Source organism: Centruroides sculpturatus, unplaced genomic scaffold (genome assembly GCF_000671375.1).
Source record: "Centruroides sculpturatus isolate CEXI.00-Female unplaced genomic scaffold, Cexi_2.0 scaffold11, whole genome shotgun sequence".
In the NCBI taxonomy this organism is placed as follows: Eukaryota; Metazoa; Arthropoda; class Arachnida; order Scorpiones; family Buthidae; genus Centruroides; species Centruroides sculpturatus.
Window position 1 is genome coordinate 1,218,053 of NW_019384501.1, and position 22,399 is coordinate 1,240,451.

The 22,399-nt window shown below is 28.9% G+C and overlaps 3 protein-coding genes across 5 annotated transcripts; all 3 read left to right on the forward strand.

Moving 5' to 3' along the window:
• The first annotated feature begins 372 nt into the window (after positions 1 to 372).
• On the forward strand, positions 373 to 2,959 carry LOC111622053 (lysozyme-like). The gene is made up of 4 exons (XM_023364366.1): positions 373 to 624; positions 1,724 to 1,785; positions 1,880 to 2,012; positions 2,409 to 2,959. The coding sequence occupies exons 1-4, from the start codon at positions 582 to 584 to the stop codon at positions 2,681 to 2,683; spliced, it is 513 nt and encodes a 170-aa protein (XP_023220134.1). The 5' UTR covers positions 373 to 581; the 3' UTR covers positions 2,684 to 2,959.
• A 1,416-nt stretch (positions 2,960 to 4,375) lies between these two features.
• LOC111622054 (lysozyme-like) lies at positions 4,376 to 9,877 on the forward strand. 3 transcript variants are annotated; one of them, XM_023364370.1, is made up of 5 exons: positions 4,376 to 4,483; positions 4,614 to 4,695; positions 5,411 to 5,472; positions 5,552 to 5,696; positions 6,021 to 7,240. In XM_023364370.1, exons 2-5 carry the CDS (start codon positions 4,653 to 4,655, stop codon positions 6,284 to 6,286), a joined length of 516 nt encoding a protein of 171 aa, XP_023220138.1. In that variant the 5' UTR covers positions 4,376 to 4,483; positions 4,614 to 4,652; the 3' UTR covers positions 6,287 to 7,240. The 3 variants fall into 3 exon arrangements, with proteins under 3 accessions (XP_023220138.1, XP_023220137.1, XP_023220136.1); XM_023364369.1 differs by lacking the exon at positions 4,376 to 4,483 and adding an exon at positions 9,552 to 9,877 and having other exon boundaries at positions 4,525 to 4,695; positions 6,021 to 6,207; XM_023364368.1 differs by lacking the exon at positions 4,376 to 4,483 and having other exon boundaries at positions 4,526 to 4,695.
• Positions 9,878 to 20,205: 10,328 nt separating this feature from the next.
• Positions 20,206 to 22,238, forward strand: LOC111622055 (lysozyme 2-like). Its single transcript, XM_023364371.1, has 4 exons — positions 20,206 to 20,483; positions 21,437 to 21,507; positions 21,582 to 21,717; positions 21,802 to 22,238. The coding sequence occupies exons 1-4, from the start codon at positions 20,438 to 20,440 to the stop codon at positions 22,005 to 22,007; spliced, it is 459 nt and encodes a 152-aa protein (XP_023220139.1). The 5' UTR covers positions 20,206 to 20,437; the 3' UTR covers positions 22,008 to 22,238.
• Positions 22,239 to 22,399: the final 161 nt, after the last annotated feature.

The following is a 22,399-nucleotide window of genomic DNA, read 5'->3' on the forward strand; positions in this document are numbered from 1 at the left end:
TTACTACGTGTTGTATTGTTTAACCATTCATTTAGTTTTTTTTAATAGAATTTAGAAATTAAACACTTAAATAAATCTTATGAAAAATTTAAATATTACACATTAATAAGAATTAACATGGAACTACAAGTTTATTTTATTGTAATGTGTAGAAAACACTTTATTAAAAATTTAAATTATTTATTTTTATAATAATTAATTGTATTTTTAGAAAAATGTCAAGAGTCGAGCGATTTTAATAAAGTCAGATAAACAAACCAATGTTATAGTCTGTCTCAAATGAAATCGGATGTCATTGGCTCGTTTATCCAGCTGTATTAAAGTGGTTTTACAAGTTTTTAACTACGTAACACCTGTAAATACCTACAAACATGACGTAGTTCAAAACCTGTTCCGAAAACAACTTTAGATTTCCTTTCTAAATGTAATATAAACAATGAAGTTTTTTAGCTTATTATAGACATTACAATTCGGTTGAAGTATTACAAAATTACACGTAAGTAGGCTACATGTAAAATATGTTTCGAACCACTTCTCAGTTATCATTCTTCGAGTTATAAACAAAGGTTATAAATGATATAATGGAACTCAAGGGCATTCTGTTTACAACATTCGTGCTTCTCAGTAAGTAGCCTAATTAATCTCTGAAACATTTCTATAATTATAAAAATATAAACGAATATAGTTATGATCGTTCATTTCTTCCAGCTTTAACAATAAGTATTTCTTTATATAACCAGTTTAACAATAAGTAATTACATACTATATTACCACAAGGCGTATTTTGTACGGCGATACTTCGACCAATCGGATTGTCCATTTCAAGTTTCAAAATTTCTGTATTTGTTCTCTTAATGTCTCGCAATATTTATTGTTTCTCGGAACGATAAGAATTGCAATGGCGAGTAAGAATAGATTCTCGTGTTCTCTTGGGTTTTATTTTATTGTCTTCGCTGGTTTTTGTTCTTTTATTTAATTGTTTTTATAAAGTGTTTGTACGTGCGAAAATTGTCCGTTATTCTTTGATTTGGGATAAATCTTCGATTGTTACGCTTTACCCAATCGTATTACTGCTTATAAGATTAACGTGTATCGAGTGTAAAAGTTTCTACTTCTTGCGAAACTGACTTCTGAGTAATTACTTGTGTAGTCAGTACACACGTAAAAATATTTACTTTCTTGTCTTGTTTACTTTGTTAATGTATTCGCGAAATATTTTATTAATTTTTCGATACAAAAATACTGAGAAAAATATATAATCAAATATAGAGAAAACGAATGGAAAGATATCCTCAGAACTGGATTTATACTTGTTGTAGCCATATATTGTAGCGTATAACAGGCCCTTCGTCTGCACGGAATAACGACGCGTGTAGAAACGTAAGGCCGTAAGCTCGTAATGCGAGGCCCATCTTAATCAAAAATTATGTTATAGCTTCGAACCCTTAGTCTACACACGTTGCTTAAACAAATCTAACACGTTTCGCCCTCTTTAAAAGTAATTCTTTCACAGGGAACCGAATTTACGTATAAGCTAACAAACTAAAGTATAGGACCTCGTAATACGAAGGGCTTCGTTTTATTCTATTCTTTCAACTTGCTAGTTGTATATCAATCGCGTCGCGACGCGTCGTTTCGTTTCGGCTAGCGCGCGACGATCCATAACAAAACATTAATGCTTATAGATAACGGAATTTATTTATGTTTTATTTATTATTTTTAGGCGAAAATGTATTGTGTCGGTGTAATCTTGTCGATAGAAGATGCTTCGATTGTTTTTGTCAGGTAAAAATTTACATTTGTTAATTTCACGCGCGATGCGCCGCGCGTGGAAATTTATTTAACTTAGAATTTTTAAAATTTTAAACTTGTATTTTAGGCGCAAACTAATTGCGATTTGTCGTTTCAATGTGTGAATAAAACCGTTACTTTGTGTGGACCATATAAACTAAGTCGTCCATATTGGATAGACGGAGGTAAACTTGGAAACGACGATCCCGACGAGGAATTTGGTAAATTTTAAATTAAAATATATATAATTAACTAAAGTGTAATTTTAAAACGATAATTAATAAAGGTTCGTGTTCTTATATTTGAATATAAAACGTATTTTTAATTTTAGAAAGCCTGTATCTATCCACGCCAGTGATATACTATATACAAGTACTGTATATCACTTTGCGTTACAAAAAAAATATATTTTTTTAAATTAATTTTTATAATGGATATAATGAAAATATAAACATATTTAAATAATTCGTTAATTTTTAATTTTATTTATGCGCTTTCTAACAATAAAATTAAAGGAATAAATTAAATGTGTGGAAAGATCTGTGGCGACGACCGATGCGAGGCGCCGCGCGTCAACTTGCAGTAATATACGACTAATTTAAGTTTTACTCTTACAGAGAATTTCGTAAAGTGCTCGAAGAATAAAGCGTGTGCGGAACAAACAATTGAAAACTACATGAAAGTGTATTCGGTCGGAAAAGATTGTAATTCTAATGGTGAAGTGGATTGTGTCGATTACTATCGAATTCATTTGGGAGGACCTGGAGGATGCACACAAACCCGTTTCGAAAATACTGTGGAATGGTTGAGATTTTTAGAATGTTACCTTAACACGGCTACAAATATACAAGAGGCATTAAACAGTTTGAGTTTTAAAAAATACAGAGTTTAATAAACAAATCTTAAGGACAACTTTGAATATTTGAGAAGATGCTCCATCTGTTGCATTCGACATTGGTGTAAATTAGTTGACTTACAATCCAAAAATACATCTTGAAATTTTGTTGATAGAATTTATATTTTATCATTAATTTTACATAATATAAATAAGTGTTCGGAATAAAAATTGAAAACATTTCTCACAAATTTGTCTCGGGTATTTAACTCTCTACAAGAGCGTTATGTAAAGTAAATGCGGAGAAAGCGGTATAATTAAATTTAGTGAAGTGGCGGATGAAATTATTGATTGTTTCTGTTGACATTTATGAATATTTTCTTATTTTCTTTAATATTTATTGAATAATAATCGATAGAATTTCTTTAACTGCCGAATATTACTTAATAGGAACAATTTTTTCTAATCTTAGAACTAATTATCAGATCTTTAGAATGAAATACAATAATGTTTATATAATAACTGTTTATGTAAATTTAATCTTATATTTACACAAAGTTAGTAAAAAAGAAAGGAGTGTCAAAATCCGTTGGCAATTGCAGGACATGTCTCTGTATCACTTTGTAACTTAGAATTATTCTCTACTCGACTAATCAAAGCGTTACAGCATCAGTTTGGCTTTTATGGTTATGGTTTACAATTCAAATTGGATTCGAACCCGAAATCTTGAAAAAACTGACCCGAATATGTCGTGTTGCGTCCACTTAAGAGCCTGGCCAAATTTGCAAAAATTCCTCTTTGTTTATTTTTCTGAATATTTTGTAATATTATATAAAATTTAAACACCAATTAAGACCTTAGTATACAATTTAAGTTATCACGTAAACACACTAAAAGCGCTACCGTTGTTTTGCAGCCCGATGTTAAGGCCAGTACACAAAGACGGCGATCAGCTTACCTTATTGGTTTCTGAACAACATCAGCTTCATCCATCGTCTTTTTCGACTCTGACAATGGATGGCGAGGATTGGTCGAGCTTGTCGTTGACGCTCATCGTCGTCGTTATTCTATTGCTCGTGTGAATCGGCCTTTAGTGTCGCTACTACGAAAAAGTATTTTAAATTTCGCCGGGATTACAACCAGCCCAAATAAATTTGTGTTTATATTTATATATCCAGTAAACATTCATTTCTTTAATTTATTTAGTGATCAAATAATTCGAATTAACATTAATTATAAAAAAACTAATAATTATGGATTGGTTTTTAGTTTAAAATCAGATCACCCGCGCCTATCCCTTGTCCAATTGCTTAATATATTATTAATTAATTATCCTTCATGTATATCAATAAGATATATATAAAGGATAATATTAAAATTTATTTTCGTAGAACTTTTACGTCGTTGCCAGAAAATAAACAAAGTTATGTGCAAAAACCACCGAAAAACGTGTGGTTAATTTAATACACAGGGCTGTAAAAATCACGAGACGGTTGCGCCATCTTCCGATTTAAATAGTAACTATTAATTTTTAAATATCTTTTTAAAAATTACAGTAATCTTTATTTACACTAATTTAATTTAAATTAAAAAATAAATTTAACGAATTAATTTTGAAATTATTAGTAATTATTTAAAAATACACAAGAAAATAATTTAAACCAATCAGAATAAAGGAAATGCAGAAGGAAATTCCATTTCCTTTTGATTTATTATTTTATTTATTTTTATTTTGCATTGTAATTAGAAATAAACTAAAATAATTATTTTATTTTTTATGAGGATTTATTAATTGTAATTAATATAAATTTAATTTTAAAGCCAGATTGTATAATACAAGGAAGAAGATATTTACAGGTACGTTGTAGCTGTAAAGTTTTCTAGGAAACGAGTCTGATGCTTCCTTTATGATTATTATAATATAAATATAGGAAAGTTATTTTGATATAAATAATTGCATTTCAGTTGGATATAAAATATGTTTCAGTTTATTTATCGTTCTTCGAGTTATAAACAAATTTATTAAATGGAATTCAAGGTTATTCTGCTGGCAACTCTCATCCTTATTAGTAAGTGATTATTTCTTTATTATATTTACCGTAATTATAATAGATTTTGCTTGTATTGTTGCACTTTATATTAAGTATTTCTTATGCAACAGTAAATAATCTAAATCGGCGCTTCTCAACCTTTGTCACTGGCGTACCGTCTGATCTTTCTTTGTATAGATTTATAGCACTAATCCATCCCTCTTACATATCCTTAGTAGTATTTGAACTACTAGTTGAGAACTGCTGCTCTACATCCTCTTTTCTTAGTTGAAGAAACGTACGAGAATTTCCGTTTTTATTTATTTTTTACACTAATTATGCTAGTTAATTTGCATAAGTAACTAATTAAGACAGTAATTAGCAACTTTTAAACGTAGTTTCTGTTGTATAAGTACAAAGACTTAATGTTGTTTGACTGGATGGGGTCGAAACTTTGGTGACTTTACAAAACTTTATATTGACGTCAAAGTCGAAATCCCATTTTCCTTGTATAGTATCGTATAGACATTATATACGTATATACATTAAAGTTTATTACGTCATACGAAGGCAATCAAAATTGTTAATGTCGCCGCGCTGAAGCGCACGAACCGTCGCGATGCGTCGTGCAGAACTTAGTTGGCGTATGCGGGTCGCGTCGCTTTCGAGACAATTAGCGCGCGACGTTCTATAACAGTATGCTGTATACAATTGTTTAACAAAATAAAATATATTATTTTTATTATTTTTCCAGCTGAAAATGTATTATGTAAGTCTAATCTTGTCGATAGAAGATGCTTAAATTGCTTTTGTCAGGTAAAAACTTTATATAATAACGTGTCGCTCGAATAAACGTGTAATTAAAATTGACCTTAATTTTATTATTTTGATTAAGGCACAAAGCAATTGTAACATGTCAGCCGAATGCATCAATATGCCTTTTACCGTATGCGGTCCGTACAAGTTGAGTCACGGATATTGGATAGACGGAGGCAAACTCGGATATCAACTTGAAAATGACGATTCCAACAAGGAACGTGGTAATTGTTTTTTAAATTAAAAAAATATATAAGTAATTAAGTATAATTTTAAATTAATTAAACATAAGCCTACATTTATATATTTTAATCTAAAATTAACTTTTAAGATCCTCCTACGCGACTAAGTAAACGAAAGGTCGCGTCGCGCGCCATGTATACAGGAAAATTAATTTTGTGAAATTTCTATTTTATTATACTTCAAATTAAATAATTCGTTTATATTTAATGTATTTGTACAATTTTCGATAGTAAAATGAATATAGAAACGTAATAATTAGTGTGAACATATATTAATATATGACTAATGGTAGTGTTTACTTACAGAGGATTTCGAACGGTGTTCAAAAAATAAAGCGTGTGCGGAGCAAACCATAGAAAACTACATGAAAGAGTACACGAAAGACTGCAATGACAATGGCATAGTGGATTGTGTGGATTACTTTCGGATCCACGTAGGAGGACCCGGAGGATGTACAGGACATGGGTTTGAGAGTGGTTTGGAATGGTTGAGGTTTTTAGAATGCTATCTTAATACGGCTACGAACGTAAGCGAAGCATTAATTAATTTAGGCATTGTAAGATTACATTAAATACATTAGAAGATGTCAGAGAAATCATTAATAAAGCCAAACCTCGATGTATCATCTTTCAAAATCGGTAAGGCGCTAAACGGATTCTTCTCTTAGTGTCTGCAATGCAAAATGCATTATTATCCTCGATCGCGTGAGACTCAAACTTGTGTACACGTCATTGATATAGCTTAAGATTCGTGTACTGTACTTGGGTTTAGCGTCACACTCGATTTAATGCCAATTTTAGAGTCGAACCGATAGACGACGGAGCTAAATATATTGAAATTTGGTTGATAAAATTTCTATTTTATCATTAAATTTTGCATAATAATTGAAAGTTTTCGGTGGAAAGATGGAAATATTTTTACATTTCTCACGTGTATTTAACCTTCTATTAAGAGCTTTTATGTAAAATAAATGTGGAGAAAGTAAATGGAGTAATTAAATTTATTGAAGTGGAAGATGCAATCATCCGGATAAAATTATTGATTCTTTCTATCGACTCATGAATATTTTCTTCTTTATTTCTACATTTAATCAATGGTAGCCGATAGCAGATGATTTAAGCTGAAAAATTGTTTTTTCTAGAAATAAAATTCTGTAATTTTTTTTTAATTTTACAATTAATTATAAGAAATCTGCTATAAAATACGATATATTTTTATACTAAATTTAAATATTTTTCAAAGGTTTTATCCATTAGAAAACCGCATAAAGCGCGAAATTCTTCCTTAAAATTATCGTTTTATCAGAGAAAATTAAGGAAAATATTCTATTAATTAATAGTTCGGAGTTAAATTGTAATTCGTAATAAAATATAAAGAAATTTTAATGCGTAAAACCTACTTATGACAGTATTTGTACGTTCGTTTGCCTGTACTTGTTCAATGAATCTCTTAACGCGGTATTACTTTCGGTGTTTCGATTTTTAAATTGAGTTTTAATCAAGAAAAATCCAATAAAATTGTGAACATTTGTAAATAAAAAAAATTAAAAGTTTGTCAGAAAAAAAAAATTAAAATTATTATAATTAGAAAGAAGATCGAATGTATTAAATTATATTTTTAAACAGCCGAGAAAACACAAAGAAGTTGATAATTATAAATTATTTTTAAATAAAAAATTAAAATAAATGTTTAATTAAACAAATTTAAGAAATTTTATATTAAAAAAAATAATAAAAATTTTAATTATTTCGAATGAAAATTTAGTAAATTTGGCACATTCATTTCTAATTTATTTATTTGATAAAAAGTTTGTTTATAATTTTAACAATGAAATAATTTCATTAAAGTTATATAAAATTCTATAAATGACTAAAGCTTTTTAAACAATGACAACAATTTAAACATAATACATAATAAACAATAACAAACAAAATAAATAAGTCAACTATTGTTGTAAACAACTGCGTTAGTATTTTAGTTATTTATTAATCAAATCACAATACTTGCGTTCGAAAATATACAAAACATTCGTTTATATATAATAAATATTTATTAGTATGAAAGAAAAGTTTTCTGTATATTCCATTAAATTAATCTGTAAGTGTTTAACCTCTTCATAAATGTGAGAATCGCCGTTCAGAGAGAATGATCCCACTTTTATATCACTCTAATAATGCCTTTTTCTACACAAAATACTAAATTCTGATGCCCCTCTTTGTCAACGGATGGGGCCAAATAGTTTGGAATTTCATATTATAACTCATCTTCAATTTATTTTCATGCTCTTTTCGAGTGTAGAGAATATGCTTTATCGTTAAAGTTTGCCAGATCTCTGATTTATGGGACACAAGAGATTGGCACATCTTGCAATTATCAATGAAGAATTGACTTAGAAAGAAAACTTAATTTAAAATAAAATGTTTGAAATGATATTGAAGTTTCTGGTGTAGAAAATTAAAGGCAACTGTAACGTAATTGTAATAATATGAATTATAATATTATAAATTTATAATTCTTCTGTGTGAAATTATTTTTAGAAATTGAGTTACAAAACACCTCTGTACTTTGTTCCAATCGTTCAAACTTTGTATATAATGACATTTAATTATGTAGGATGTGTCACAGAGTTATTTAAAACACATTTTTATTATTTAAACATAACGAATAATGGGAATTTGATCTTTGCGAAAGGTTGATTGGTAAACTCTTACGCTGCACTTTCTATAAAGAGAGGTGCACATTTTTGTGTGTTGATTTTAGAATTTGCAGTGTAATATTTTATCGATCATCAAATTCACATAAGTAAGAACAACTTTCCGTTCAAATAATAATTACATCACAGCTTCATCTTTGCCATTTCATATATTTTTCTATTTTTCATCTTCACACATTAACGTTTGAGGAAAAAATTTTTCAAGTTTCTTCTTTCGTTTATATTGGAAATATAATTAGTTTAATTTAATCACGATTGTTCGACACGTGAAGAAAATCCGGAAAACTCACGTGGCTAGCTGGTCGAGTGAGGTCAAAACCCGCGATCAACTACAGTGTTCTGCGGTTGGATCCACTCGAACACTTGTGGGTAAATGTATCATTATGCCATATAAAAACACCTGTTTTTTTATTATTCTTTGCATTTGTTTTTATATATTCTTTAATACTATTCATTACATTTATTTTTAATATTAATCTTGTGGTATTATTATTGGCATTTATTCCTATCTCTTATTTATTGTATTATGTACTGTACTCGTGTAAACATTATATTTTTTCACTAAAATTTCGTGTAAAATATGCCATTTCGGTTTTAACAATAATATAACTAATTTTTCTTTACCTTTATTCAATACACTGGACATAAACCTCAAATACTTGGCCGAGACCTTACCTCAAAAAATATCGTGTGAATCGTGTGCTCTTTATCCAATTAATTTTAAAATATTTTTCAATTAAATATTTCATTTAATATTTTTTAACAATTTAAAATGAAAGTTTTATATATTACAAATTAAATTATATAATTTAAAAATTACACTTTATTATTTGAAACTTATTCCAATTTTTATTATAAAAATCGAAAGTTTAAAAAAATTTCCAACAGATGGCAGTAGAGTTTAAAATGTACGGTATTGCACGTAGATTGTAATTATGAAATACCTGTAATAAAATACAGCGCCATCTAGTGTAAAGTTTATCATCAGTTCTGGTGTCTGTCAATTGTAATCAGCGATAAACACACTATCATAAAGAAAAATACTTCATTATTTTGTATCTTTTGTTGATAAATATCAAATAAATTTTCATCATTCTATTAACTTGATAAAGTTTTAAGTGAGGTTTTTAGAATGCTATCTTAATACGGCTACGAACGTAAGCGAAGCATTAATTAATTTAGGCATTGTAAGATTACATTAAATACATTAGAAGATGTCAGAGAAATCATTAATAAAGCCAAACCTCGATGTATCATCTTTCAAAATCGGTAAGGCGCTAAACGGATTCTTCTCTTAGTGTCTGCAAGGCAAAATGCATTATTATCCTCGATCGCGTGAGACTCAAACTTGTGTACACGTCATTGATATAGCTTAAGATTCGTGTACTGTACTTGGGTTTAGCGTCACACTCGATTTAATGCCAATTTTAGAGTCGAACCGATAGACGACGGAGCTAAATATATNTTTTTTGTAAGAGTCAGAATTCGGACTTGATTCCATGCTTAAAGTTTAACAGCGAAAGTTTGGGTCGGGGGTGCCATTGACCATCTTTTATTTATGCTGATCGACTCCATTCAGATTCTCGCCTGCCCAAAATTGGACTATGGACTCGTACATTATGAATTAGATCTAATTTTCTAGGTTAACTTTTACTGGGATCTTAAAAAATAAAATTGAGAATTATGTTGATAGAATGTACATCTTTCGTGACCAACGAAGATAAAGTACGTGGAATAAAGCTCGTTATTATCCAAATCACTATCAACAACTAAAAAACCGAAATGTTGCTATAAAACATTTAAAAAAACAAAGAAATGGTGATGGAAACAGCAATAAATAAGTCCGAGTTGAATTGGATAACAATAAATTTATCGCTGAAAATTGGTTTGTTTCGTTTTATCTTCTCTACACCAATGCATAATAAAAAAGAAATAAAGCAAACAGGAAAATAAATGGGAAAATTTTATGATTATGTTTTGAAAGTTAAAATTATATGGACTCGTATAAAGATTAAAAGAAATATATCAGCGTTAAAATTGAGAAGACTCTGTTGAATGAACAATTCAAACCAAATTAGGATATTTTCCTTTATTTTAAAGTGTTTCCATCAATTAGAGGTTGCATTGTAATCCCATCCTCCACTGTAAGCATTATTTTCAAACTCTAACTTTCTCCCCTGGTGATTCGAGTTTGCCCTCTTACAACTTCCTGCTGATGATCAATTTATCATCCTCTTTGGTTCTCTCTTTTTGGACATCACTTGAACACGGTTACATTACAACAAAGTTTTATCGTGTTCTTTTGTAAATGTTATCTTTACGCTTAGAATGAAACCATGGTTTACATAATGATCTCATTCCGAGTTCCGTTGTTGTAGACAATTCCTCTTTACCATTTGTTGCATCATTTTATTGGTGTAATGAATGTATTTTCTAACAAATCTAATAGAGAAGAAATTGGGATAAAGCAATGATCACAAAAATAGTAGAAAATATAAAGTAGTTCCAAAAGAAAGATATTTAGATGATTTTTTAGTATTTGAACACCAATTTATAACTGTAATAAGGATCGATGTCTCTGTTTCTCTTCAATATTATCAGTTTGAAATTTTCACAATTGTTTTTAGAAATGGCATTGTTCACTTTTTATCTAACACCAAGGAAAAAATATCCCTTGCTTTATTTCCAGAATAAACTACAAGAGCTTTCAATAAAGAAGATAATGCTCGGGACAATATATTAATCATTTAAATGAAGCAATTTAAAATACGATAATGACGAAGATAAAAGAATTTATGAAATGAATAAATGAACACAAGTGTATATATTATTTATTTTACATTTTCCAACGTACATTTTAATGATGCTCGAAATAGTAATTCATATTTATAACTTAAATAACCATTCGCTTTTTATTTTAATGATGTTTTACAGAGGTGAATTATACATGCGAGTCGTTAATTCATACAAATAGCAGTCTAATTAAACTTCTTTCTTAATTTAATTGTAATTGATTGCTAGAAAAATATTAATTAAGGCGCTGAATCGGGTATACTAGAAATATCGAAATGGCCAACTGAGAACCACGCCGTTCAATGCTGTCCTACACATGGAATGTTCATTGTGTTCTGGATAGAAAACAATTTAAATTCTTTCTAAATTGTATTTATCTCATTTACATTGGTATTAATATTTACTGAGTAAGAAGAAGCTAAAACTCAATTCAAATTTGTAGTGGTATGGATATATGACGGAAAGGGATGAAAGATTTCTCCAGAGAAATGTTGTGGATTTCAAACCGGTGGAAGAGGGATTAACTGTGTGAAGCAATATTTGAAGCAATTGATAGTAGAAACGACGAAAAAAACACAATTGAAAGACAGAAAACAATAGAGAATAATATTGACGACAGCGAGGGATTACTTAATCTGTGAAGCTCCGTGGAGCAGCAACTGACAAGCGAGTTGCTAAAATGTATCCAGTTCAAATGATTTAGATCTGATATTAAATCATTAAGCCATTAATGAATTACGTGTCCAAAATGTATGATTGATCTGAAGGTTGTGGATTTTCAACTTTTAGAATATCTTATAATATAAAGGTAATAAATTTTCATGAATGTCTGTCAAATTTCTTGACCTTAAAAATGTTGCTTTTTTTTGTAACAGGTAAATACAAATAACATGGACATGGCCCCCACATCCTACAGCGGGCCTCTAGACCAGGATTATTGGCGAGCTCCTTCCCCCTCCCCTCCAGTAATTTTTATACTTTTATGATTGTTATATTAAGTTAATAATAGTAATAATTTGTTAAAAGTTGTATTTATATTAATAATAGTAGCTTAGAATATTAATTAAACTATGTATAGAATTAAATACTCTAATTAAATTTAACTCAATATTTCACAAGAAAATCCAAGCAAAGCAAAAAACACATGCTGGCCATCTTCATACCGGTCCCCATGAACCCGGGCCCCCTGACTAGGGTCCGGCCAGTCACTGCCATATGGGAACCATGAACATGAAAAACTCTTATAAATGTAATCTTCGATCGTGGCAGCTTCATGCATAAACTGTACTGTATTTAGTTCATCCATGTTAAAAATCTCACTCTCTTTGTTATTTGGTGAATAATTTCATTAAAAAAACTATAAATTATGTGAAGAATTAATTCATTTTCTCATAAAATTAAGTTATATTTTATTTTGTTATCTCATAAGAGTTAGTGTCCTCAATGTAACTAGTATGGCACATTGATGACTTCACATAATTAATCATAGAATTAAAAACATCTTTTCATTTGTTTAGGCATAAAATTCTGTGTTAATCAATAGAAATCAATAGCTGCTAAATTAAGCTTTGATATGGAATTTCCGTAAATAATGGCATTCCTTGATCAAGATACTTGATAAATCGACTGTTAAAAGCTAATTTAGACGGCTTTTCTAATTAATATTGTTTTATCATTTGAAACTTTAATTTGTATAATTAAACTTTGATTTATAAATCGTTTCATTTGTGTTGAAATTATAATCTGCCATAACTGTCTAGAAGCGAGAGTGGTTCCACTAAGAAAATCCGAGTTTGAGCTCGTGCTGGATAGTGATCCCCCAATCTTCTTAGATCATACACGTGAAAGAGGTCAATAAGAAACAGGAATAAAATATAATATTATGTAGATGCAATGACTGGAAGTCGTTAAGTTAGGCGTGTAAATATGCCTGTCAATGACGTTCAAAGTCATTGAACCCGCATAGACAGGTGTCAATACTTTAGAAAAATTATGAATTTTCTTGTTGCTTACACTAAAAAGTATCTTTTGGATCAAGTTTTGGTTGCAATAAGTTCAGAAGAGCTGAACATCCTGAACGTCTTCTGAGTCTATAAAGATAAAACGAGTCACACGTATGTCAGAAATGATTTACGATTAAAGTATATATAAATAAATTAATTGTTTATTTGTACATTTTTATAAGCATAATTAATTGAAAGGCTAATGTACAGAAGTTCAAGGCCACTATTTACTTCTAGATGTAAAATACGTGAAGGGAATCTAAAGAAATACCCACCAACTACCTTAAGATTCGTGACGCAAAACCTACGATCTCATTCCGAGTTCCGTTGTCGTAGACAATTCATCTTTACCATTTGTTGCATCATTTTATTGGTGTAATGAATGTATTTTCTAACAAATCTAATTGAGAAGAAATTGGGATAAAGCAAAGATCACAAAAATAGTAGAAAATATAAAGTAGTTCCAAAAGAAAGATATTTAGATGATTTTTTAGTATTTGAACACCAATTTATAACTGTAATAAGGATCGATGTCTCTGTTTCTCTTCAATATTATCAGTTTGAAATTTTCACAATTGTTTTTTGAAATGGCATTGTTCACTTTTTATCTAACACCAAGGAAAAAATATCCCTTGCTTTATTTCCAGAATAAACTACAAGAGCTTTCAATAAAGAAGATAATGCTCGGGACAATATATTAATCATTTAAATGAAGCAATTTAAAATACGATAATGACGAAGATAAAAGAATTTATGAAATGAATAAATGAACACAAGTGTATATATTATTTATTTTACATTTTCCAACGTACATTTTAATGATGCTCGAAATAGTAATTCATATTTATAACTTAAATAACCATTCGCTTTTTATTTTAATGATGTTTTACAGAGGTGAATTATACATGCGAGTCGTTAATTCATACAAATAGCAGTCTAATTAAACTTCTTTCTTAATTTAATTGTAATTGATTGCTAGAAAAATATTAATTAAAGCGCTGAATCGGGTATACTAGAAATATCGAAATGGCCAACTGAGAACCACGCCGTTCAATGCTGTCCTACACATGGAATGTTCATTGTGTTCTGGATAGAAAACAATTTAAATTCTTTCTAAATTGTATTTATCTCATTTACATTGGTATTAATATTTACTGAGTAAGAAGAAGCTAAAACTCAATTCAAATTTGTAGTGGTATGGATATATGACGGAAAGGGATGAAAGATTTCTCCAGAGAAATGTTGTGGATTTCAAACCGGTGAAAGAGGGATTAACTGTGTGAAGCAATATTTGAAGCAATTGATAGTAGAAACGACGAAAAAAACACAATTGAAAGACAGAAAACAATAGAGAATAATATTGACGACAGCGAGGGATTACTTAATCTGTGNTTAAACAGTATTATAAATAAAGTAATTGTATTAAACTCAAATGTAAACTTTAATTGGTCCAAAAATAAATTAACCGAATTACTTAATTTTACATTACTTTAGTTAACTGACTTTTCGGACATTGTAGAAGTTCACGAATTAATAATTTATGGAATTTAATTAATAAAGATTTAAGAAAATCAATTTAAAAAATGTTTTAAATGATATTGTTAAATTATTTTCTTAAAAATTAAACTTAAAACTTTAATCTTTAGTGTTATATTAGTAATTCTCCATCTCATTTGTGAATTAAGTGAAAGTAAATTATTACCTTCTTTTTTATACCCTAATTTCGCTCCTTAAATCAATAATTTAACTTAATAAAATTTCATTAAAATCGGATTAAACAGCCAATTATATTGAAGCTACTTGAACATTTATCGATTGAATTTTTCCTTCGTTCATCCAAGTCGATACTTTCAAATAATTTGTCAAGCAAACTGCCAATGGCAGGAAATTAATGCTTGCCAGCAAATTATCAAAGGAAACTATTAAATTTCATCTCATACTCGACACTTTATAACACGACGATAGCTGAAACAGGAGAATATAAGCTGTACAGGTTTGATTTAGATCAAATTTTTAGAAATTAGCCTAAAATTTATGTACATTTTCACTGTTTTATCATCAAACTATGCTCATCCAGCCGCATCATCAAGTTCTCGAGCTAATTTTTCGTGTTTGATGTCGTTCCTTTTGTAATTTGAAGCTTCTTGATGTCATTCGAAATCACTAAACTATAAAAGCATTAATACATAAGCACGTGTTAAGCTTTAGATATTCATCCACGATCATTTTTTCTAGTCCTCAAAGTTCTTCAGAGGACTAGAAAAAGCTTCAGAGGAAACTCCAAATTATCCAATTTAAATCGAATTAAAGAGTTTTAAATCCATTTTAAAAGAAAAATTTCGTAAAACAACACCTAGAAGAGTGATTTTAAGGCCATAAATTAGTGTAATTTATTTAATAATGGATAAGTATGACTGGATCAAAAGGGATCTTGAAGGCTATTTAATGGATGTATTATAATTATGATGAGTTTTATGAAGATTTATTTAAATAAAATAACATTTTATATGATTTTATTTGTTAAGAATTGAATTTATTATTATTTAACTGAATAAATTGTTAGCGTAGTGAATAGGAAGATACTCCCTTCCTGTTTGTGAACGACCTTCAAAGCTCACTTCCAAGAAATGCTCTTATTATACAGTTCAATGGAGCATAAATTCTAAATGTTGAAATTCGTAAATTGTTTTTCGACGTTAATTTTTTCTAACAAGAAAAATTAATTTTTTAAATTCGATAAAATAAAGCGAAGTAAAATTAATTTTCGAAGATCAGCAGTTGTCAACAAGCGCTAACAATATATCCCACCTTTAATTAATTGTACTTAAATTCTTAATTAATATTATATCTTTAGCTTCTTTACGAAGAAATTCTGCTCACATTCGTTTAGAATAACGTCAAACTGAGAGGGAGACAAATGAAAAGTGATGACTCAAATGACTACATTGGTCGCCGCGTCGCGTAGCGCGCCGTGTCGCATCGTCTTTTGAGCTATCTAACTTCATCCCGTGTGATGTTAACGACATAAAAATAGGTAAAATATGTAAATAGTTATGTAATACGTATATTTAATTAGTAACATTATATATCTGACTAGAATTATAAACAAAAATGTCTAGTTTGTTACTCATTCATGCGAAAAATGATCTTTTAGAATTATGTAATTTAGAATATTCTTTTAAAAGAATACAACAATTTTCTTATTTAAGCATATAAATAGCTGTAATATTATAAATAATTATACATCTTCCTCCTTGAGAATAGGAAATAAGTGAATATCGTGCGTGAGTAACCTGTTAAGTTTACTCATATTTAACTGAAAGAGGGCGAAGTAGAAGGTCCTAATTCAGGTTTTAATCTATAAAACATGACTTTGAATCGAAATAACACGTTCAATTTGATAAAATCTTTCATAAAATATATACAAACACATAGAAATGTTCGCCTTTTCTTTATATGTTCGTATGACTTTACTATCTTTAATCTTTACGAGTTTATCATCACTTGTTCTCTAATAAATTCCTAACATATACGTGATACTTGTATGATACAGTCTACAATATGCAATATATATGTAGGTGCATGAGTCACGATTCAAGAACAAGTAAAACTATTCATGGTTGAGACATGTAAACTTCAAGGCACGTACACACCCACGCAATTTTTATTATATTACACATTATTTATCATCCTTTATACGTTATAAGGACAAAAAAATGTATTTTTTAAAGCATTAAAACTGATTAAAATAGCTTAAATTATGAAAATAAATAAAGCTCTTTTGATATTTATATTATATAAAATATAAGTTCAAAGGTTATATAATTATATTTTTATATAAATTATTTTTAAAGCATTTAACTTTAATGCTGTATTGTTAAAAATATTTATTAAGAAATGACTTTTAAAATAATAACGATAAAATATCTTTTAATCAAAAAAAAATATAACACAAACTATTCGGCCCAAAAATCAGTTAACTGAGTCAGTAGCGTTTTCCTATAAATTGGTTAAACAACTTTTGGACGCTGTGCATATTTATTTTAGTATAAATTATTAATTTAACTGTTATTAAATAAGCTTAACTAAATTGAACTGAATTAATTTTAATGTAGTTCAATAAACTTTAATAATAATAAAAATAAATAACAATTAAACAGTATTATAAATAAAGTAATTGTATTAAACTCAAATGTAAACTTTAATTGGTCCAAAAATAAATTAACCGAATTACTTAATTTTACATTACTTTAGTTAACTGACTTTTGGGACATTGTAGAAGTTCACGAATTAATAATTTATGGAATTTAATTAATAAAGATTTAAGAAAATCAATTTAAAAAATGTTTTAAATGATATTGTTAAATTATTTTCTTAAAAATTAAACTTAAAACTTTAATCTTTAGTGTTATATTAGTAATTCTCCATCTCATTTGTGAATTAAGTGAAAGTAAATTATTACCTTCTTTTTTATACCCTAATTTCGCTCCTTAAACCAATAATTTNTAAAATAAATGTCATTTCTTATTTATTTTACATTATTTAATATTTCGTAACGCATCAATTCGTTGAGAAAGGAGGGAAATCAATGTAAACTTCTGAGAAAGATTATTCGAGATATTTTGGAAAATAATTGCATTTTTTTGTGTTTTTTTCTAATATTAATTATAAATTTTATTCTTTATAGACTTATGTATCGTGTGGTAAAAAACCTGGATGCTTTGTTGGTTCAGATAATGTTAAGTATTGTGGACCTTACGATATCACTAAACCGTATTGGATTGATGGTGGAAGACTTAGAGTAGATGATGATGATGAAGATGAAGATAAATGTAAATTATAAAATATAATTATCTTTATTTATGTAGTGGCGTATTAAATATTATTATATTTTTGGCTCTAATGACACTTTTTATGATACTTTCGTTCTTAACTATGTCCTGTAAAATTCTACGTAATGTATCTTTATTTTGTCCTGTATAGTTGTTTGTCCGCATTATTTGATATATAACTCGAAAATTCGCAATTTTTGGATAGTCTTAGATTCTCAAAGGTCAAGTTTACATTAAATTTCACAATTGCAACTTTGTTACAGCTTACTTCTAAAGTTAGAAGTAATACTTCCTTGTGTGAATAATTGATAATTTTATGATAAAATTGTTTAATAAATGTTATTTTTCTTGCCTTTTTTGGTATTATTAATCGTTCTTAATCTAAAAGTTTTAATTCTAAACAATTCGTTATTATAAACCATAAAACAATTAAATTCCTGTACTCTTCTGTATCCTGTCTAGCTCCTACATCTCTCTGTGCTTATCTTATATTATTCTTACGCTAAATACTACTGTACTTTAATAAATGCAATTTTATTTAATTTTAACACACATATTTAAAAATTTTTATAAATTGCGTGTCCTACTTTAGTGTTATTTATATTTTCTAGGATGTCCACCATCATTCATTTGAATTATGTTTATCATGTTATAAACATCCTTGAACAAATATAAACCTCTTAAAAGACATAAAAACTATATTAAAATCGTTTCTAAAGTCCTACAATTTAAGTATACATCAATGTTCGTGCATTCGTTTCGTCACAATAACATATACTTTTACGTCAATTTGACGTCATTCTCGAACTTTTTGTCATGAGAAAGTGCCATAATAATGTCAATTTAACGTCATTCTTGTGTTTTTTTCTTGAAAAATTATGTCAAATTGGCTTCATTAGAATGCTATTTTGACGAAACGAACGTTCCCTTAAAGCATATTTGAAATGCCGAATGTCCAATACATGACTTTTAATGTTTATTATCTTATAGAAAAATGCACTATAAGTTAATTTTGCTATTATTTTTTAAAAATTAATTAAAATGTTCGATAATTATTAATCTTTCAGCATTTGAAAAATGCAGTGTCAATAAGAATTGTGCTGATAAAACAATAAGAAGATATATGAATCGTTACAAAACAGACTGTAATTCTAATGGTAACTTTGATTGTTCTGATGTTTACAAAATACATAAAATAGGATTTACAGGTTGTGTTAAAACTGACGTAGAAACAACAGAAAAATGGTTACGTTTCTTAGAATGCTACCTCAACAATAGCACTGATCCAAGGCAAGCTTTGAACAGTATTAAACCAAAAAAATAAATAATTAATTTATAAACTGTAATTTTAATTGAAATCTAATTAAAATATATTTGTAATCTGAATAAAATTATGTTTAAATTCTAGAAAAATAACCAAATTTCTTGTCTAAACAAACGTTGAAGTTACGCTAATTTCAAGCTAAATTTTTCAAATAAAATGCATAAATTTAGTTTTAAAACTGCATTTTTTCTGTTATTTAAATATACATAAATTCATTAAAATCGAATTATATGGTTGTTTAAGTTTAGATAAATAGTTATCTTGCTTTGAATCGTCCAGATTGGTAACGCCGCGCGTCGGATCGCTTCGCTTCGCGACGTTCGTTTTGGAATTATATTGGCTATATAATCTTTTAAATTAATCTGTGTTCGTAATAATTTTAAAATACACTCTTAAATTATTAATTAAAATTACACATTATTTAACATTTTAATATAAATTATACTATTATACGTCTTTGCGCGTACGTCGCGTCGCGTCGCGATTTGAGAGAAAATATTCAAATATAATAAATCTTAACTCACTACAAACATTAATTATCCTTAAGCGTATTCTATAATAACGATATAACTAAAAAATATATTCGAACAATTGAAATATTCATTAAAAATCGAGAAAAATGAGCTCCTGTCGCGCCGCTCAGCATGCCGTAACGTGCAACGCGACGCGAATCAAATTCAAAAAAATTTATCTTAAAAAAAAAACTAACGGTTTGATAAACGAACAACAAAACAGGTTAATTGCGTAACATCTTCAACTCTAGAGAATCTTAATTAAAATTAATTTTTATGTCATTAAATCCGCATTTAATATATTTATAATGGGTCATAAATAATTCTCGCCCTTCAAATGAATCATTTAAATTGCAAAAGAGTATTTTTAAGTGGATAAAATCATAATTATTTTGACATTTAAGTGGAAAAACCGAGTGGAAGAGTTTAACAAGAGAAAACAAGTTTAACAAGGTGACTTAACAGCGCTGATGTCAAGGAAGTGGCCCATTTTTTTAATGCACCTGTCCCACTCGGACACTCGACATTGACTTTCACTGCCAAATATGTTTACTCTGCTGCTGTTGAACGTTGTTTTTGCCCTGGTTACAGGTAAATTATCATTCAATTTATTAAAATTATTGTTCAAGTTTAGTGTTCGGGGTCGTTAATTAATGTTAAATCAGTGGCGCCAGTAAGAAGATAGTCGAAAGGCAGCTTCTTACACATCCAATTGTTTGTCAAAAATATGTCTTATCAGCGCTTTTGTCTGGTTATTTTTGTATAAAACGTATTATACCATTAATTTTTAATGTTAATTTACGTTATACTTGTGTATGTAACTTAACAGAACTTATGTGAACAATGGCGCGTTATTAATGAGTGTCCCAATTCAAAGGGGCCTTCGAATGGAATTTCGATTTGGTACCCCCACCTTAAGCTGCCAGACACACATCTCAAGGTCAAACAGTGTCGCAAGTAGCATAGATAAATTACCAATAAGTATTGTTATGTAAGCCTTCTAGCTGACCAGATATTCTCTAAATGTGTAACTTACTCGGGGCCCCAAAATTTAATTAAGTTTAGGGCCTGCGCCATTCATTACACGTCGTGTAGGCGCAAATATACGCAAACATATGTAACACGTAGCTTATAAGTGTAAGAAGCACGCCCATTCAATAATACGTGTGTTCTTCTGTCTGAACAATTATATTTTACTACACCTTAAAAATATGTATCGTATATAAAACATTAAGTTCTGCCTTCTATTGTATTCTATACGAACAAGGTGATTCAAAAGTATCCATTCGAAACACAGACTACACTACACAACGATAGATGTGTTAAAATGCATTCTCTATGAGTGGGTGGAAAGCATTTATATATCATATTCTGTGACTTATAAGGTAAGGACAGTTGAATTATACTCTTTTTTAACGTAAAGTTTAACATAAATTATGCGTTTAAAAAAAGAAAAACGCCTTTTCTATCTTGTGTGGGTGTTTAAATGTGTGTATTCAAGCTTCAAGTACGTTAAAATAATGTTAAATTTTTATTACTTTCAGGACAATATTACGAAGGTTCTTATCAGGACACTTCGCCTGTTTCTGCACAATGCTTGCAGTGTATATGCGAGGTAGGGTGTTGTATTCTAATATTATGGATAATATAATTAAAAAATATAAGTAAAACTATAAATTTTTATATTAGGCAAGCACGGGATGCGATCTTAACATGGGCTGCCATAATGCGGGTCATGGAGCGTATTATTGTGGTCCATATTTAATATCGTGGGCATACTGGAGCGAAGGTGGTAAAGTAGGACAAGATCCTAGAAATCCTCATGGTATAATCTTGTTTATGATTCATAAAATATACGATATTATTGTAGTTTACGGTATATTAATCATAAATGTCTTGTTTTTTTTAGATTTTGAAGTGTGTTTGAAAGATAAAACATGCTCCGAGCAGACCATTCAAGGGTACATGACAAAGTGGGGTTACGATTGCGACAAAGATGGAGACGTCGATTGTTACGATTATTCTAGTATACATAAAGCCGGTCCTTACGGGTGTAACGGTACATGGTACAAGAATACCGATTACTGGAGACTGTTTGAGAATTGTTTCTATTAAAATTCAGCGACATCATTGAAGCGTGCTTAACATTGTTCAATTGATTTGCAATTTTTCAGCTGTAGTTACGACTAACATTACTTTATATGTTTTGTAGGCATTAATATTTTAACTGTAATTAATTTTATATAAGCTTCAATACTTTATCTTTATGTTTATCTTGAGTCACATCATTGTGTCACCAGTGTTGATGGGGCATTAAAATGACTTTTTTATATCAAATAAACCAATTAATTTACTATTTGTGAGGTAGTTGAATATATAAAGTTGAATTATTTATCAAAATAATAAGAATTTATATATAGCTGTTACGGTTAATTTACGCTGATGTAGTAATGTTTATAAAATTATTAATGCTACAGTCGTTAATTTTAATATTTTATGCAATTAAT

What these genes read in the sequence shown, in the direction of transcription:
- LOC111622053 (XM_023364366.1), top strand. Translation starts at nt 582, where the DNA reads ATGGAACTCAAGGGCATTCTGTTTACAACATTCGTGCTTCTCA. An exon ending in TACAACATTCGTGCTTCTCA is followed by an intron (nt 625 to 1,723) that starts GTAAGTAGCCTA and finishes TATTATTTTTAG; the next exon opens with GCGAAAATGTATTGTGTCGG. An exon ending in GCTTCGATTGTTTTTGTCAG is followed by an intron (nt 1,786 to 1,879) that starts GTAAAAATTTAC and finishes CTTGTATTTTAG; the next exon opens with GCGCAAACTAATTGCGATTT.
- LOC111622054 (XM_023364370.1), top strand. Translation starts at nt 4,653, where the DNA reads ATGGAATTCAAGGTTATTCTGCTGGCAACTCTCATCCTTATTA. An exon ending in GCTTAAATTGCTTTTGTCAG is followed by an intron (nt 5,473 to 5,551) that starts GTAAAAACTTTA and finishes ATTTTGATTAAG; the next exon opens with GCACAAAGCAATTGTAACAT. An exon ending in CGATTCCAACAAGGAACGTG is followed by an intron (nt 5,697 to 6,020) that starts GTAATTGTTTTT and finishes GTTTACTTACAG; the next exon opens with AGGATTTCGAACGGTGTTCA.
- LOC111622055 (XM_023364371.1), top strand. Translation starts at nt 20,438, where the DNA reads ATGTTTACTCTGCTGCTGTTGAACGTTGTTTTTGCCCTGGTTACAG. An exon ending in GCTTGCAGTGTATATGCGAG is followed by an intron (nt 21,508 to 21,581) that starts GTAGGGTGTTGT and finishes TTTTTATATTAG; the next exon opens with GCAAGCACGGGATGCGATCT. An exon ending in AGATCCTAGAAATCCTCATG is followed by an intron (nt 21,718 to 21,801) that starts GTATAATCTTGT and finishes TGTTTTTTTTAG; the next exon opens with ATTTTGAAGTGTGTTTGAAA.